Genomic DNA, 17,500 nt, shown 5'->3' with positions numbered 1-17,500 from the left:
TGAATACAGTATATAATATGTAGCCACACTGGAGTTACCTGTGGTGGTTTCTTCTAGTCTCGAGGTCACCTGACACAAACAGGTACGTAATCATTTCCAGTGGAATCTTTTTGGGCTCCACATTTGAGAAAAATCAAATCAAGTTTAAATGTATTCATGATAAAGAACATGTGTGTAAAAAGATATAACTTGCAGAGACCCCCCCCCCCCGCCCCCCGTCCATCAATATGAAGAGGCCGACTGGGTGGGTACCAGCCGGGCTTTCCCAGGGTGTCGGGTTGGCGGGCCGGACTCCCCTCCCTGTTATTACAGACTCATCTGTCACCGTTGTTTCCATTTAGACTGGAAACAGGATCTCCTTACCGGTATCAATATGATCATCCAGCGGGCGGTTCTCCTGGTAGAAGATCTCACACAGGAGAACCCGGGAACCTCGGTTTCCCTTCAGATGGTCCTCTAGGGAACTGAGACTCTAACAATGTTTTCATTGTCACTCAACGAGGCTCCGTCCTCACGCTGCTGCTGCCACCCGGTGGCCACTTGGAGCAATGACACCCCCATTTCCTCTAACTTCAGCCTCTCCGTCTTCTGCCTCTTCTGTGTGTGTGTGTGTGTGTGTGTGTGTCTGTGTGTGTGTGTGTGTGCGCTTGCAGGATCATGAAGTTCCACGTGGCTAAAAAGAAGTTCAAGGAGACTCTGCGGCCGTACGACGTGAAGGACGTCATCGAGCAGTACTCTGCAGGACACCTGGACATGCTCTGTCGCATCAAGAGCCTCCAGACGAGGTCAGGACTCACCTGTCAATCACACACACACACCTGTCAATCACACGCTGGTGTTGTTGTTTAATCATCAGCTGGCCGATGTTTATCTTCTGCTCTTCATGTTCACTGATGGATATCTGCTCATTCTTCTTTACGCAATACAATAAATCCATATTCTGTGCACAGCCATGTTTAGAGGATGAAATGAAGTTGTATAGTTTGTGACACGGCGGTGTCTTTATTGTGTTATTAAATAAGACGTGCTTAGGTTGTGTACTTATTGTTGAGTCCTTAAAAAGAGCTTTAAATGGACTTTCACCTTGACCTCACCTCCAGACATGTCTTTCTCCCCCTGTGTGTGTCTGTGTGTGTGTGTGTGTGTGTGTCTGTGTCTGTGTGTGTGTGTCTGTGTGTGTCCTGTGTGTCCTGTGTGTGTGTATGTGTGTGTGTGTGTGTGTGTGTGTGTGTGTGTGTTTGTCCTGTGTGTATGTGTGTGTGTCTGTGTGTGTGTGTTTGTCCTGTGTGTATGTGTGTGTGTCTGTGTGTGTGTGTTTGTCCTGTGTGTATGTGTGTGTCCTGTGTGTGTGTGTGTGTGTGTGTGTGTGTGTCCTCTCTCCCCCAGACTAGACTCTGTAGTGGGTCCTCCTCCGAGGTCTTTCAGCAGCCGCTCCAAGACTGTTTCCTCTCCTTCTCTGCATTTATATTACAGCCAGGCCCGGAGGAACCAGCATGCACCGGGGTCAGAGCCCCCCCCCCCCCCACACACACACAACCCCCCCACACCCCCACACCCCCCCACCCCCAACATAACCAACACCTTGATGATGTCACACCTGAGTCAAGCAGCACTCACACGTGTTCAGCCTCTAAATTCAGTGCTCACAGAAGGTTTTTAGTTTAGTTTTACTGGTTCTGGGTCTCAAGGTCCGGTCTGGAGTCCACTTCCTAAGGCTCCGCTCTGTCCCTCCACCTGGGCTCGAGGAGGAAGTGATTATTATCATTTGGGGGTCAAAGGTCACCGTGGATGTGGACTGCAACACGGTTCTGGTTCTGAAGTCCCGTCTTTGTCTCGGGCTGATTTGGGATCAGTTATTAACGTCCTCGTAGTTCTCGTTATTAAACTCTAGCGTTGGAAACACACGATTTCCTGTTGTGACCTGGAACCGGACTCCACCGGACCAGATCTTGGACTTGGTCTTGACTCCGGCCCTGGTATTTATTATGGTCTACTTTGAGCACAAAAACCTCCGCAAAGTGGCTGCTTGACCCAGATCTGTGAGAAGAGGCCGCCGAGGAGCTCCAGAGATGGATTATGGAAACAGTTTCAGAACTGTGAGGAACCGGCTTTGGGGCTCCTTGAGGACCTCGTCCATCATCTAACCCTGCTCTAGACAAGACCTTTAGATTTCATGTGAAAGATCCGATCCAGAATCTGAACCCCCTGAATGAGGAATCTGACAATTCATCATTCAATTAAAAAAAACAGCTTCGCTTCGGCCCCGTTTCATTTTGCAGCTTCACAACCAAGTTCAGAAGCTTTGGAGTGTGTGTGTGTGTGTGTGTGTGTGCGTGTGTGTGTGGTGTGTGTGTGTGTGTGGATCGGGGCTTTTGCACGTGCACGACCTTAACGGGTGTTTAGTTTGTAGTGCTTCTGCATCATAAATAACTTGAATGAAAGAAGCGTTGTTAGCTGCAAAAGTTGATAAAGACGCTTCTTCCTCCGACCGAAGACGTAAACAACCAACATGGCCGCCGTCCCAGCTCTCAGCTGTTGGGATTGGACACGCTCTTTACAGCGATACCAGATAATTTTAATATATTCGATTAATTGATTGCTAAACCAAAATATTTAAAAATATATTTTGAGGAAGAAGATTTCAGACCTTTAAAGGCACAGAGTTCAGGACCGCCGTCAGACCGCATGAGGCCGTTAGTGTGTGTGTGTGCGTGTGTGTATGTGATGGGGGTCATGGGGGGGCGTACCTGACCCGGTCTTTCTCCTGTCTCCAGACCGGCCGGTGCAGCGGGTTCTGGTTCCAGCCTGAGTAGCCGACCCAGGAACATGTCCTCTCCCGCGCTGCACTGTTATCACAGCAGGAAGAAGCTCCCTGCCTCGGGGTCACTTCATGTTTCACTTGGTTCTCAGTGTTCCCCCGTAGAACCCCCGTTAGTGCCCCCTAATGGTGACTCCCTCAGTAGAACCCCCGTTAGTGCCCTCTAATGGTGACCCCCGCAGTAGAACCCCCGTTAGTGCCCCCTAATGGTGACCCCCGCTGTAGAACCCCCGTTAGTGCCCCCTAATGGTGACCCCCTCAGTAGAACCCCCGTTAGTGCCCCCTAATGGTGACCCCCTCAGTAGAACCCCGGTTAGTGCCCCCTAATGGTGACCCCCTCAGTAGAACTCCCGTTAGTGCCCCCTAATGGTGACCCCGGTTAGTGCCCCCTAATGGTGACCCCGGTTAGTGCCCCCTAATGGTGACTCCCTCAGTAGAACCCCCGTTAGTGCCCCCTAATGGTGACCCCGGTTAGTGCCCCCTAATGGTGACCCCCTCAGTAGAACCCCGGTTAGTGCCCCCTAATGGTGACTCCCTCAGTAGAACCCCCGTTAGTGCCCCCTAATGGTGACCCCGGTTAGTGCCCCCTAATGGTGACTCCCTCAGTAGAGCCCCCGTTAGTGCCCCCTAATGGTGACCCCGGTTAGTGCCCCCTAATGGTGACCCCCTCAGTAGAACCCCTGTTAGTGCCCCCTAATGGTGACTCCCTCAGTAGAACCCCCGTTAGTGCCCCCTAATGGTGACCCCGGTTAGTGCCCCCTAATGGTGACTCCCTCAGTAGAACCCCCGTTAGTGCCCCCTAATGGTGACCCCGGTTAGTGCCCCCTACTGGTGACCCCCTCAGTAGAACCCCCGTTAGTGCCCCCTAATGGTGACCCCCTCAGTAGAACCCCCGTTAGTGCCCCCTAATGGTAACTCCCTCAGTAGATCCCCCGTTAGTGCCCCCTAATGGTGACCCCCTCAGTAGAACCCCCGTTAGTGCCCCCTAATGGTGACCCCGGTTAGTGCCCCCTAATGGTGACCCCGGTTAGTGCCCCCTAATGGTGACCCCCTCAGTAGAACCCCGGTTAGTGCCCCCTAATGGTGACTCCCTCAGTAGAACCCCCGTTAGTGCCCCCTAATGGTGACCCCCTCAGTAGAACCCCCGTTAGTGCCCCCTAATGGTGACCCCCTCAGTAGAACCCCGGTTAGTGCCCCCTAATGGTGACCCCCTCAGTAGAACCCCCGTTAGTGCCCCCTAATGGTGACCCCCTCAGTAGAACCCCCGTTAGTGCCCCCTAATGGTGACCCCCTCAGTAGAACCCCCGTTAGTGCCCCCTAATGGTGACCCCGGTTAGTGCCCCCTAATGGTGACCCCCTCAGTAGAACCCCGGTTAGTGCCCCCTAATGGTGACTCCCTCAGTAGAACCCCGGTTAGTGCCCCCTAATGGTGACCCCCTCAGTAGAACCCCCGTTAGTGCCCCCTAATGGTGACCCCGGTTAGTGCCCCCTAATGGTGACCCCGGTTAGTGCCCCCTAATGGTGACCCCCTCAGTAGAACCCCGGTTAGTGCCCCCTAATGGTGACTCCCTCAGTAGAACCCCGGTTAGTGCCCCCTAATGGTGACCCCCTCAGTAGAACCCCCGTTAGTGCCCCCTAATGGTGACCCCCTCAGTAGAACCCCGGTTAGTGCCCCCTAATGGTGACCCCCTCAGTAGAACCCCCGTTAGTGCCCCCTAATGGTGACCCCCTCAGTAGAACCCCCGTTAGTGCCCCCGCCCCCCCTGTGGTGAGGAGAAAGAGCCTGTCTGTCTGACCGTGACCCACGCAGACAGACAGGACATCCCCCGCTTGCTTTAACGCTCCTCTGACAAACAAAGTGAGTGTGTGTGTGTGTGTGTGAGAGAGTGAATGTGTGTGAGAGAGTGTGTGTGTGTGTGTGTGTGTGTGAGAGAGAGTGAGAGCGTGTGTGTGTGTGTGTGAGTGTGAGTGTGTGTGAGAGAGTGAATGTGTGTGAGAGAGTGTGTGTGTGTGTGTGTGAGTGTGAGTGTGTGTGAGAGAGTGAATGTGTGTGAGAGAGTGTGTGTGTGTGTGTGTGTGTGTGTGGGAGAGTGAGAGAGTGTGTGTGTGTGTGCGTGTGTGTGTGTGTGTGTGTGTGTGTGTGTGTGTGCGTGTGTGTGTGTGTGTGTGTGTGCGTGCGTGTGTGTGTGTGTGTGCATGTGTGTGTGTGTGTGCGTGTGTGTGTGTGTGTGTGTGTTTTACTAACCCTTTAGGTTTGTTTTCCTCGCTTGGAAGAACCTGAGATGAAGCTTTGGGCGCCTACTTAAATTTCAAGATCATTATTTTCAAATGTATTAACACCAGTGTGTGTGTGTGTGTGTGTGTGTGTGTGTGTGTGTGTGTGTGTGTGTGTGTCAGGGTGGATCAGATTCTGGGGAAAGGCCAGATCCCCGTGGACAAGAAGATGAGGGACAAGCTGCACCCGGATGGAGACTCTCTGGAGGGCGTCAGCATGCTGGGCCGGGTGTGCAAAGTGGAGCGACAGGTGAGTTCAGGACGCTTCACTTTAAATATGTGGAGCAGGTCTACAAATAAATAACAAGGTTTAAAGGTGAGCTTTACACAAGCTCTTGTGGTTTCCTGCTGGCGGAGACCACCCTGTGGGGGGTCTGTCCCCGGTGGTCTATGAAGTGTCCTTGTCTCCGTCTCTCAGGTGACGTCCATCGAATCAAAGCTGGACTCTCTGCTGGACGTTTACCGCCAGGTGCTCCAGAAAGGCCCGGCGGCGCTCACCCTGTCCTCCCTGCCCCTGTTCGAGCTGGACCACCACCAGCAGCACCGCCACTCTGACTACCAGACCTCCGTCACCGGCAGGGACCCCCCGTCCCCCCAGGGAGGGGAACCGGCGGGAGACGGGGGCATTCGCCGCTCTCTGAGCGCCAACCACCGAGGCCTGCGCCTCATCCTGGCGCCCGCCGACGACTGCGTCCCGGACTCCGCCCCTCCGTCCTACCCCCCGTCCACGGCCTCGCACTCCCCGTCCCCCCTGCTGCCCCCCGAGAGCCCCTACCCGACCTTGGTGACCCCCAACGGTACCTCCAAAAGAGCGCAGTTCCCCGACCTGCCGCTGCCCTCGACGGACGGGGGGTTCACCCTCCGGCTGCCCCCCGCCGTGCACCCCTCCCACCTCCGGTGCTCCGCCGAGCCCGTCCCGGGTGACGTGAAGGACGAGGGGAGCCCGGGCCCCTCTGTTGTCGCGGGATCCGGTCTGGACGCCGACCAGGAAGGGGACGGCGAGGCGGGCCCCGCCCAGAGAGGGGCGCCGCTGCAGGAGAAGACCGGCTTGTTACCCGAGGGGGTCTGGAGGAGGCACATGAGCCTGGAGGTCAACCCCCTGCTGCTGCTCTCGTCCAGCCCGGACGAGACGCCTTCGGACTGGGGGGGCGGCCTCGGGAAAGCCCTCTCCGTGCACAGCCTCAGCCCGCCTTCGACCAACCACGGAGACCTCAGCAACTGGGACGGGACAGAACTCTTCATCAGCGAGTGCCAGCTGGAGCCGGAGGGAGAACATTTCAACTTCCTGTCCCCGGGACCCGACGGCGGCCCCTCAGACCTCTTACACACCGCGGGGGAGTCTGGTCCTCACCCCAAGGCCAACGCAGAGTTCCTCAGTCAGGCCCCACACATACAGCTGGCATAGCCACACACACACACACACACACACACACACACTTGAACATGATTGTGTCCACTTGTCATGGAGATTGTATAATGTTTTATACTTTGTAAAGCGTCCTAAAGTTACCATAAAGTACAGGTGGTGTATAAAATATGCATGAAAGTGGGCATTTACGTAAAATAAAAATGCATTATTATTTAGAGATGTTTCAAAAACAAAGGATCATCTATTAATCAAAACGTGGTCACGTGGTTACGTGGTCTCGTGATCTCATGGTTACGTGGTCTCACGGTTACGTGGTCTCGTGGTCTCATGGTTACGTGGTCTCACGGTTACGTGGTCTCGTGGTCTCATGGTTACGTGGTCTCACGGTTACGTGGTCTCGTGGTCTCATGGTTACGTGGTCTCATGGTTACGTGGTCTCATGGTTACGTGGTCTTGTGGTCTCATGGTTACGTGGTCTCACGGTTACGTGGTCTTGTGGTCTCATGGTTACGTGGTCTCATGGTTATGTGGTCTCATGGTTACGTGGTCTCGTGATCTCATGGTCTTGTGGTCTCATGGTTACGTGGTCTCACGGTTACGTGGTCTTGTGGTCTCATGGTTACGTGGTCTCATGGTTACGTGGTCTCGTGATCTCATGGTCTTGTGGTCTCATGGTTACGTGGTCTCATGGTTACGTGGTCTCATGGTTACGTGGTCTCGTGATCTCATGGTTACGTGGTCTCATGGTTACGTGGTCTCGTGATCTCATGGTCTTGTGGTCTCATGGTTATGTGGTCTCGTGATCTCATGGTTACGTGGTCTCATGGTTACGTGGTCTCGTGATCTCATGGTCTTGTGGTCTCATGGTTACGTGGTCTCATGGTTACGTGGTCTCGTGATCTCATGGTTACGTGGTCTCATGGTTACGTGGTCTCGTGATCTCATGGTCTTGTGGTCTCATGGTTACGTGGTCTCGTGATCTCATGGTTACGTGGTCTCATGGTTACGTGGTCTCGTGATCTCATGGTCTTGTGGTCTCATGGTTACGTGGTCTCGTGATCTCATGGTTACGTGGTCTCATGGTTACGTGGTCTCGTGATCTCATGGTCTTGTGGTCTCATGGTCTTGTGGTCTCATGGTTACGTGGTCACGTGGTTACGTGGTCTCATGGTCTCGATCGCAGACATGTTGAGCCCTTAATGTGAGCAGCCCTTGCCCCAGAGAATTACCCACAATTCATAGCAGCGTCACGTTAAACACAGTGAGGGGGGCGCATGGCCGTTAAAGATGGAACATAAAAACACATGAAACTAGAACGGGCACTCGGTAGAGCGCATACCTTCGCCGCAGCCACTTTTTGGTACTTGGCATGAGAGTGTGGGGAACAGTAAATTGATGTAACTTGATACCAGATATTGTGGTAAACATCACAAAAGAATTATGTATGAACATCAGCCTTGATTTATTCATTTCGAAAGAAAACCATTGATGTATCGTGAGTCCCTGACCTTTGACCCCCATTTCGCTAACAAGGGTAATGACGGCATTGTGTCGTGGTGGATATCACACGATTGGGCATTAAGTTCTGAACATTTTGGCATTAGTATCATGCAAATTAGACACAAATTAAAAACGCTATGGTAAAAAGATGATTTTGACATTTTTATGATTTTGACCTTTGACCCGATCGCTCCCAAAATCTAATCAAATGGTCCCCGGATAACAGCCAATCATCCCACCAAATATCATGCGATTCGGTTTAATACTTTTTGAGTTATGCGAATAACAAACAGACATATTTACAAATAAATACACAGCGATCAAAACATTACCTCCGCAAAAGTATTTTGCGAAGGTAATCAGAGAAATCTCTATATATAAATAGATTATCTGACCTCTCATCTTGTGAGGAGCCTGGGAGACGACCCAATCAGGGACTGTAACATAAAGAGACACAATTCAACCATCTCCCAGGTGGGGTCAGTGAAGTCCTGAGGGTTCAGGTTCAGGGTCTGGTTCAGGGCCCACTGCATGAGTTAAAGTAACACAAAGTGTGGATGACCCACGCAGTATTACTTTACTGTCTTGTGTTTACCGGGGACTAGAGCAATAAAGACCAGGTCTAGTCCCTGCACCCGGTCCGGAGCGACGTGGATGTAGACCGGGATGGACCAGCACACACCTGAGGAATCCACGACTACGATATGCTGCTCGTGCACCGTTGTTGATCCAGTTGTTGTTGCACGTTGTTACTTGACCCACGACCACGTGTCCGTTCTGCTGCTGACGATGTCAAAACATTTCAGATATTAACACACCAGAAGAGGAGAGAGAGAGAGGGGGAGGGGGAGGGGGAGGGGGAAGGAGAGAGGGAGAGGGAGAGAGAGAGAGAGAGAGAGGGAGGGGCGAACAAGACGAGACAGAACCCGAAAAGAAACATGTCCACCTTTACCTGGATTTCTGAGTGTGCGTCCTCTCCCTCCTCGCCACATCAATTATAATTACCCTATTTAACCATTTAGGTTATTGTAATTAGCTTCTTTTTTTATTTTTATTGCACACATTTATATTTTGGTGCATTTAGTCCACAGATTGTGACGTTTTCACCGGCAGGTTTATGGATACTTGCGTGTTCCTTAAATGACACTACACTTTGTTTTCGACGCCCTCCTGCTGGTCGACCGCTCTCGAGTGAGAATTATGCACAAAACGTGGTCCGTCTTACTTTGTGTCAGCCGTTTTGCTTTTGTTTTTGCATGCTTACGTCTTAAGGGGTATGGCGTCACAGCGGTCTTAAAAATGTATTTTAGTACGTCGACGACGACCTTTTTATTCATTGTTAATTTGCAGTTATATTCCCTTTTGTTTCGAATGGTGAGTAAGTGCATTGCTTTTAATATTATGTTAGTATTATCTCCTAACAGATGACAATGTTGTTAACACTTTTAGATTGATTTTAAAAAATATATTATACAGCCCACGCAGAAGTTGTGCAGTTATGATGAAAGCACAGTTGTTGTTGTTGTTGTTGTTGTTGTTTTCGGTGAGTTTAAAGGAGCCTGAAAATGTGACAAGTAGTTTAACGAGTAATGTTGGAATAGACTTTTCGTAGTAATTGATTGAGCTTTACTTAAATGAGAAAAGGCCAACCAAAACCTTCTGTTACTTTGAAAAGACACCGAACACAAGGAAAAGCCCGTGGACCTCATTAAACATGCTAATTTCTGCAATCTGTAAATTGCTTAAGGGTGCCTTTCTTGCATATGAATTTTGTTTTGTTTTTTCTTCACAGAGCTATATCTGTCCTGTTTGCCTATAGTTGAGTCAAACTGCTCATTTTGGGTGGGGCATCCAGTTCATTTAAGTCATGTAGCTTCATATGCCTTTGATGGCTATTAATACCATTTGTCTACTGCTTGAACAGTAATTTATTACACAACTGGGCCTTAAAGCTTGACAATGTTAACATTATTATTTCTTTGAAATTAATTTATTAAAGTGCACATTATGTTCTCTGGATGAGAAATGCAAAAATAATTTTATTATTCATTAATAAAGTACAAATTAACTAAACTGATTTGATTGTCTTTTTGTTGTTGTATCATGTCGTGTTGCCTTTTTGGGGAGTGAGGATTTTATAGCTTCAGGTTGGTGGATAATGCATAAAAAGAGTATGCTAGCTTAAATATAGGGTTATGTTTTCGAAAATGTCACCATCTTTATTTTTATTACTTTTTATCCAACGTTTTTTTACTAATTACATTCCATATTTACACATACAATACTCATCAAAAGTCGGAATAATTAATTTACATCTTGCTATTTTTCGAAAAAGACACCGTGTCGTGTTGCCTTTTGGTAAATGAGGATTTTATAATACAGATTTTATAATCAATGGATACTGTGTAGAGGCTATCTTATAAATATAGTTATTTTTGCTAAATGGCGCTACATTTTTATCTTTCACTTTTATACTTTTCATCCAACTTTTCTTTATTTAATAAAGTAATTGTAATTATTTAAATTACATTCCAAGTGTACACTTACAAAAATCAGAAGTATTAGTTTACAGAGAGGGCCTGAATGCGTCTTGATTGACAGTTAATTGCCGTTGGTGAAGTGGCTCGCGCTTGAGCCAGGAGCTAAATTCAAAATGTCGGACTGGGAGGAGGAGTACTGCGAGGGCGGCGCTGCGGTCCAGAAGTCCGCCGAAAAAACGGCTCCGACTGCACGGAAAACAACGCACAATGACAGCCGGGGGCAAAACGTATGTTTCGGTGAAAGAAGCGGAACCGGGTCCGGAGCCTCGAGAGGGAGGAGAGCGGAACGCAACGTCGAGGGATCCGAGTACGGAAGCCGGAGAGGCGGCGGCGGCGGCGGCGGCGGCGGCAGCGAAGTTCGCCCGTTTACGCGCAGCGCGGACCGCGAAGGCGACGGACAGTCGGTGACGTTCACCGTGCACGGTTCGTCAGTTGGCAGGATAATAGGTGGGTTAATAAAACGCGTTTAAACGGGTGATATTTAGTTGGAGAGGAAGTCCATTTTGACAAGCTAAAGTTAGCTTGTTTGTTGAGGTCGAGAGGTGTTCAAGCCACGTGGGGCTGACCACTGTGGTACTTTAGTGACGTGTGCAGGTGTCGGACCGATGCTAATATATATTTTATTTTTTGTTATTAAAGGTCGCGGAGGAGCTAAAATACGCGAACTTGAAGAAAGCACCGGTGCGAGGATAAAGGCAAGTTGAAGGTTCATGGTTACGCTGCTGTGCCAACAATTATGACAGAATGTGATTCAAGTACAAATTAATGCATTGGTACATGTATAAATACATGCAGGGATAAATAAATACAGCCTCAAATAAATGTAAAAATACATCCTTATATAAATGTATACATACAGGAATGAATAAATACGAACATGCTTAAATGTATAAATAAATAAATACAGGATTAATTAAATGCTTAAATCCTTAAATAAATAAATCATCAAATACTTGTATTATAAATAAATATAGGAATGAATAAATGTAGGTGAACAAAAATCTTTAAATAAATAAATGAAATGTATTTGTTTATGTCCCGTTTGATTATCAACTTGTGTTTATTTATCTATACATTCATTCAATATTTCCATATTTATTTAAGGATTTAATAATTCTTTTATTTATTTATTTCTGTATTTAAACATTCAAGCATGTATTTATTCATACACTTATTTATGCATATATTTATTGATATTTAAGTCATTTTAGATTGTGATATCTTGTTAACACAATTCCGTCCTAATTAAAAATAACAAATACATACGAAGTTTTTTCAGAAACTCTGAATTCATAAACATTGTTTTTATGGGAACGACCAGAAAACGTGCCATGCTATGATATCTAATGCAGTATTGTCAGAGCATGTATAGGATGATAGCTTCCCCTGTTTGTAACGCTGTTTGTTTGTTTGTTTGTTTGTTGTTCTTCAGATAAACAACGGGGACTATGGAGGTGAGGTGGTCCTCTCTGGGTCCTCTGCCGCCCAGCAGAAGGCCAAGGAGATGATTGAAGACCTGGTGGCGGATTGCAGCTCTGGACCTCGCGATGGTACAAAGTCCTTTCTCTAGAAGCAGTTGATTCGGGGTACTTAACAGCTCCCTTTGCATTGATCCATCTATTAGTGATCAGTTGATGAATCTAAACGATTCCTTTTAAATGTCAAAATAGAAATAACTTGCACAACATGTTAAGTGCAGGCTGTCATTGTATAATGCAGCGCAGTACGCTACCACTCAAACCTCAAATGCAGATATTGTAATATATTATCAATATATCCTCCCCATATTCTTTCTGTATACTCTACCCAGCAGTAATCAAAATCAATAGACTCTGTATTTAGCGGCTACAAGTACAGAAGATAAAGAAATGCCTTGTGGTTTTTAAATTAAAGCCCACTAGTTGCAACAGCTCTATTTTCATGAGTATCTTCTAGTTCCCCGAACAGAGGAATGTACGTTCACCTCTTCAGGGCCGGTTGAATGTACCGGGTTTCTGTACCCGTCTCTACTGTGGTGCCGTTTATAGATGGAAATGGATCTCCTGCATCCACCGATCTGTTTCTCAGGTCCTGGTAGGGGGGGAGACTATGGAGGAGGAGCTGGTGGAGGAGGCTACAGAGGTGGATCTGGTGGAGGAGGCTACGGAGGAGGATCTGGTGGAGGAGGCTACGGTGGAGGATCTGGTGGAGGAGGCTACGGAGGAGGATCTGGTGGAGGAGGCTACGGTGGAGGATCTGGTGGAGGAGGCTACGGAGGCGGATCTGGTGGAGGAGGCTACGGTGGAGGATCTGGTGGAGGAGGCTACGGTGGTGGATCTGGTGGAGGAGGCTACGGTGGAGGATCTGGTGGAGGAGGCTACGGAGGAGGATCTGGTGGAGGAGGCTACGGAGGCGGATCTGGTGGAGGAGGCTACGGTGGAGGATCTGGTGGAGGAGGCTACGGTGGTGGATCTGGTGGAGGAGGCTACGGTGGAGGATCTGGTGGAGGAGGCTACGGAGGAGGATCTGGTGGAGGAGGCTACGGAGGAGGAGGCTACGGAGGAGGAGGCTACGGAGGCGGAGCTGGTGGAGGAGGCTACGGAGGAGGATCTGGTGGAGGAGGCTACGGAGGAGGAGGCTACGGAGGAGGAGGCTACGGAGGCGGAGCTGGTGGAGGAGGCTACGGAGGTGGATCTGGTGGAGGAGGCTACGGAGGAGGAGGCTACGGAGGCGGAGCTGGAGGCTACGGAGGGGGGGGTGGTGGTGGAGGCTACGGAGGAGGAGGTGGTGATGGAGGAGCAAGGAATCACTCTGTCTGGTCTACTGCAGAACTGCAGGAAGCGGTGGCGGCCCCGGCCCCTCCGCCCATCGACTGGAACGACATCCGGCAGAACAAAGACAAGTACGAAGCGCTCAAGTGGAAAGGTGAGCGCTTCAGTGTCCACGAGTATTGTGAGTGTGAAATATTTAACTGGTTCAGCAGTGAGGGGATCCTGTCGTTGGATGAACAGGAAGTGACCATATTAGGACTGAGGAGTGACGTAGAGACGCTGAAACCAAACCCCTGATCTGGTTCTGTCACCACATCTTAAAATCAAGAAACCTCCTCACCTTTTACCCTCCCAGGTTCATCTATATTAAGGTTCACCGGATACAAATGAAAAAGTCCTGAAATTAAAACAGAAAGACTTTCATTTCATAATTTATTATTTCAATCGTGTATCGTGTATTTATATTTTCTTTTCCCTCGTCTGTTGTTCCTAAGCTCCTTTTGATTAGTTGTCCTCGTGAGATGATGATGATGTCTGATATTTGCATTTCCCTTCAGATGCTCCACTCTTGAAGAAGAACTTTTACACCGAGGCAGAGAGCGTGTCCGTGCTCACAGCAGAGGAAGTCTGTGAATGGAGGTAAATCTGCTTTCTATCACACCATCCTGCCTGTGGTTGTAAAAAGGGGATTATACACCTGAACAAGACTACAGGTGTACAGGTGTGCCATTGTCAGGCTTTCAAAACCTCCTTCACTGCTTTCCATTACAGCCTCAGACCAATAGGTGGCGCCATTTATCCACCGCAGTGACCTGAGCAATAAAAAAACATTTTGCATAATTTCTTTTTGCCCAACTAGTGAAAGAGTAGAACAGGTAAGGATGTTTATTGTCATTGTAAAAACATACAACGAAATTTAAGTTGGAGACTCGTCAGTCAGTACAGCAGTAACGGGTAAAACATTTATAAAAACATTTAAGACGGACATTCTAATTCAAAACAAGACATTTATAAATAAATTAACCATCAATGGCTTAAAAGTGTTGTGTTATTGTCTATTTTTAAAAGCTTTTAAAGGTTTATTTTCATGTGTTTTCGTGAACTAACAACCTCACTAAGCGCATTCCTCCTTGTCTCAGCAGCGTGGGGTTTAGCATCAACCGTCCTCCACTCACTCAACCAGTTCCCACAATGCTCTTTGTTTATTTTTGATTGTTTTCCAACAGGAAGGAGAATAACAATATCTTCGTTGACGACCTGAAGGAGGAGGGGGAGAAGCGTTCCATCCCCAAGCCCTGTCGCACCTTTCTGGAGGCCTTCCAGCTCTATCCGGAGATCATGGATAACATTGAGCGCGTTGGCTTTGTCAAACCAACGCCCATCCAGGTATGCACCTGGCACCTGGCACCTGGCACCTGGCCAGATCACTCTGGCGTGTCGGTTTGAGTATTTTAGCTGCAACAGGAAATAACTCAACTTTTTTTTTACAATTATTATTCCGTGCTTGTGGTCGCCTCAAAAAAGCAGAAAGGAAATCTTTGATGCAATATGTGGAGAACTGAGCAAAAATGTTAATTTCATTAATTACTTTTTGTACATAAATGAGATGCTCTTGAACCGAGGCTTTGTTTGATTATTATTAGTTATTGTCTAGTATCATGATGTGAGGCTAGATGCCGTCTGGACTCGAGGGCGTCGTAATGTGCTCTTCTTTTATTTACCTTTACCCACTTAATCATGTACAAAAATATTGTGATATTTGATTTTCTCAATATTGCCAAACAACATTGTTTTCCAATAGGTGTGGTACAATTAATTTTTTTACCTTTTTGAATTGTACCTTCATCAGAGATTTAAAAAAAAATTTTTTTGGGGTGCGTTCGCATCTTTATCTAGAAAAGTGGGATTCGGTGTGAAGTCGTAGATTAGGAGCCTTTTGTGGAGAGAAAGTGTAATATTTTACAATTAGGATTCTGTATTTTTCAACCGTCACACGTTCCACACGGGTGTATTCTGGGTGTGACGCTCTGTGTGTGTGTGTGTATATGTACGTGTGTGTGTGTGTGTGTATATATATATATATATATATATATATATATATATATATATATATATATATATGTATGTATGTATGTATGTATGTATGTGTGTGTGTGTGTGTGTGTGTATATATGTGTGTGTGTGTGTGTATATATATATATATACATATATATATATATACATATATATATATATATAACAAACAAACACACACAACTGGTGTAAGACAGACTGTGTGTATATACACGCGTGTGTGGTTTTAATGTTAATCTAAATGTTTGGGTTGACTCCTCACCAGTCTCAGGGGTGGCCAGTGTCCCTGAGTGGGGAGGACCTGATCGCCATCGCTCAGACGGGAACGGGCAAAACTCTGGCCTACCTGCTGCCGGGCTTCATCCACATGGACGGGCAGACTCTGTGAGCGCCTCCTGAACTCTCGTCTTCGGGCAGCGTTGTCGTCTTTCCAGTGAAAGTACCCGTTTATCTTTCTGTCCTTCCTCCCTTTCTCTTTTCAAGGCCCAGAGCCGAGCGGGGGGGTCCAGGCATGCTGGTGCTGACCCCCACCAGAGAGCTCGCCCTGCAGATTGAAACCGAGTGCAGCAAGTACCGCTACAAGGGCTACAAAAGGTCTTCGCGTCGTCACGAGTCGCGAAGCTTACAATGTGAACGTCTTCGTGCTGTAGAGGCGACGTGACGGATCCCTCTCTGCCTTCCCTCAGTGTCTGCATCTACGGCGGAGGAGACCGCCGAGGCCAGATCAAGATGGTGAAGAGCGGCGTGGACATCGTGATCGCGACACCCGGCCGGCTGAACGACCTGCAGATGAATGAGCTCATCAACCTTCAGTCCGTCACCTACTTGGTGAGCCGCCACGTCCAGGAACCAAGCCGTGATTTTATTTACTCTTGTTGTTTTTAAATGCTGTTCTGCATCCACAGTACCTGTTGTACTGAAATGAATAAAAGGGTTAAGGGGGATCTGTAGTAAACAAACCCGTTGTCTAAATAGCGACCTTTTCCCCGCTCGGCTCGTTGTGAATGAAGGTTCTGGACGAGGCGGACCGAATGCTCGACATGGGCTTTGAACCCCAGATCATGAAGATTCTCCTGGACATCCGCCCAGACCGACAGACCGTCATGACCAGGTGCAAATTAGTACTGATGCAGCTCCCTCTGCAAGGCATGGAAACCACCCAGTGTCAGTCAGTAATGAATGAAATAATCTCAAGAAATGATGGAACCTTTTTCAGGACAAATTAAATCCACGCATTCATTTACTTTGACATTTCCTCAGCGCCACCTGGCCCACCGGCGTGAGACGATTATCCAAATCCTATCTGAAGAACGCCATCATGGTCTACGTGGGCACGCTGGACTTGGCGGTACGTGGAGATGAATGCAGTCCGTCGGTTGTCATCAGTTGTGCTGACTGGTTCCTCGAGGCCGTGGCCAGCTGAGGAACCTCTTCCAAAAAAGTGCATTGTTGTTATTTCGCTCTTACGCTCTGACGCCCTCCCCGTGTTGTGCCGTGTTCCCCGTGTTCTGCCGTGTTCCCCGTGTTCTGCTGTGTTCCCCGTGTTCTGCTGTGTTGCCCGTGTTCTGGCGCGTTCCCCGTGTTCTGACATGTTCCCCGTGTTCTGACATGTTCCCCGTGTTCTGGCGCGTTCCCCCGTGTTCTGACATGTTCCCCGTGTTCTGACATGTTCCCCGTGTTCTGACATGGTCCCCGTGTTCTGACGTGTTCCCCGTGTTCTGACATGGTCCCCGTGTTCTGACGTGTTCCCCGTGTTCTGACATGGTCCCCGTGTTCTGACGTGTTCCCCGTGTTCTGACATGCTCCCCGTGTTTTGACATGTTCCCCGTGTTCTGACATGGTCCCCGTGTTCTGACATGGTCCCCGTGTTCTGACATGTTCCCCGTGTTCTGACATGGTCCCCGTGTTCTGACGTGTTCCCCGTGTTCTGACATGCTCCCCGTGTTCTGACGTGTTCCCCGTGTTCTGACATGCTCCCCGTGTTCTGACGTGTTCCCCGTGTTCTGACCTGTTCCCCGTGTTCTGACCTGTTCCCCGTGTTCTGACGCGTTCCCCCGTGTTCTGACGCGTTTCCCCGTGTTCTGACGCGTTCCCCCGTGTTGTGACGTGTTCTCCGTGTTCCCCGTGTTCTGACGTGTTCCCCGTGTTCCGACGTGTTCCCCGTGTTCCCCGTGTT

General features: G+C 48.6%; 2 protein-coding genes across 2 annotated transcripts in view; both read left to right on the top strand.

The window, feature by feature from the left end:
* kcnq5a (potassium voltage-gated channel, KQT-like subfamily, member 5a) overlaps positions 1-6,605 on the top strand; it is an 88,192-nt gene extending 81,587 nt beyond the window's left edge. Inside the window, exons 12-15 of the mRNA XM_034551578.1 lie at positions 654-785; positions 1,387-1,503; positions 5,216-5,342; positions 5,511-6,605. Of these exons, the coding sequence (XP_034407469.1) occupies positions 654-785; positions 1,387-1,503; positions 5,216-5,342; positions 5,511-6,497 (1,363 nt within the window). The 3' untranslated portion in view covers positions 6,498-6,605. The remainder of the gene's footprint in view (positions 1-653; positions 786-1,386; positions 1,504-5,215; positions 5,343-5,510) is intronic.
* A 4,009-nt stretch (positions 6,606-10,614) lies between these two features.
* Positions 10,615-17,500, top strand: part of ddx43 (DEAD (Asp-Glu-Ala-Asp) box polypeptide 43) — a 9,411-nt gene continuing 2,525 nt past the window's right edge. Inside the window, exons 1-12 of the mRNA XM_034551590.1 lie at positions 10,615-10,948; positions 11,141-11,196; positions 11,934-12,051; positions 12,569-12,622; positions 13,232-13,405; positions 13,809-13,890; positions 14,478-14,637; positions 15,590-15,708; positions 15,808-15,918; positions 16,011-16,152; positions 16,335-16,435; positions 16,585-16,672. Of these exons, the coding sequence (XP_034407481.1) occupies positions 10,615-10,948; positions 11,141-11,196; positions 11,934-12,051; positions 12,569-12,622; positions 13,232-13,405; positions 13,809-13,890; positions 14,478-14,637; positions 15,590-15,708; positions 15,808-15,918; positions 16,011-16,152; positions 16,335-16,435; positions 16,585-16,672 (1,539 nt within the window). The remainder of the gene's footprint in view (positions 10,949-11,140; positions 11,197-11,933; positions 12,052-12,568; positions 12,623-13,231; positions 13,406-13,808; positions 13,891-14,477; positions 14,638-15,589; positions 15,709-15,807; positions 15,919-16,010; positions 16,153-16,334; positions 16,436-16,584; positions 16,673-17,500) is intronic.

The sequence above is a fragment of the Cyclopterus lumpus genome, chromosome 15 (genome assembly GCF_009769545.1).
Source record: "Cyclopterus lumpus isolate fCycLum1 chromosome 15, fCycLum1.pri, whole genome shotgun sequence".
In the NCBI taxonomy this organism is placed as follows: domain Eukaryota; kingdom Metazoa; phylum Chordata; class Actinopteri; order Perciformes; family Cyclopteridae; genus Cyclopterus; species Cyclopterus lumpus.
The sequence above is the reverse complement of the archived record's forward strand: the minus strand, read 5'-3'. Positions and strand labels throughout refer to the sequence as shown.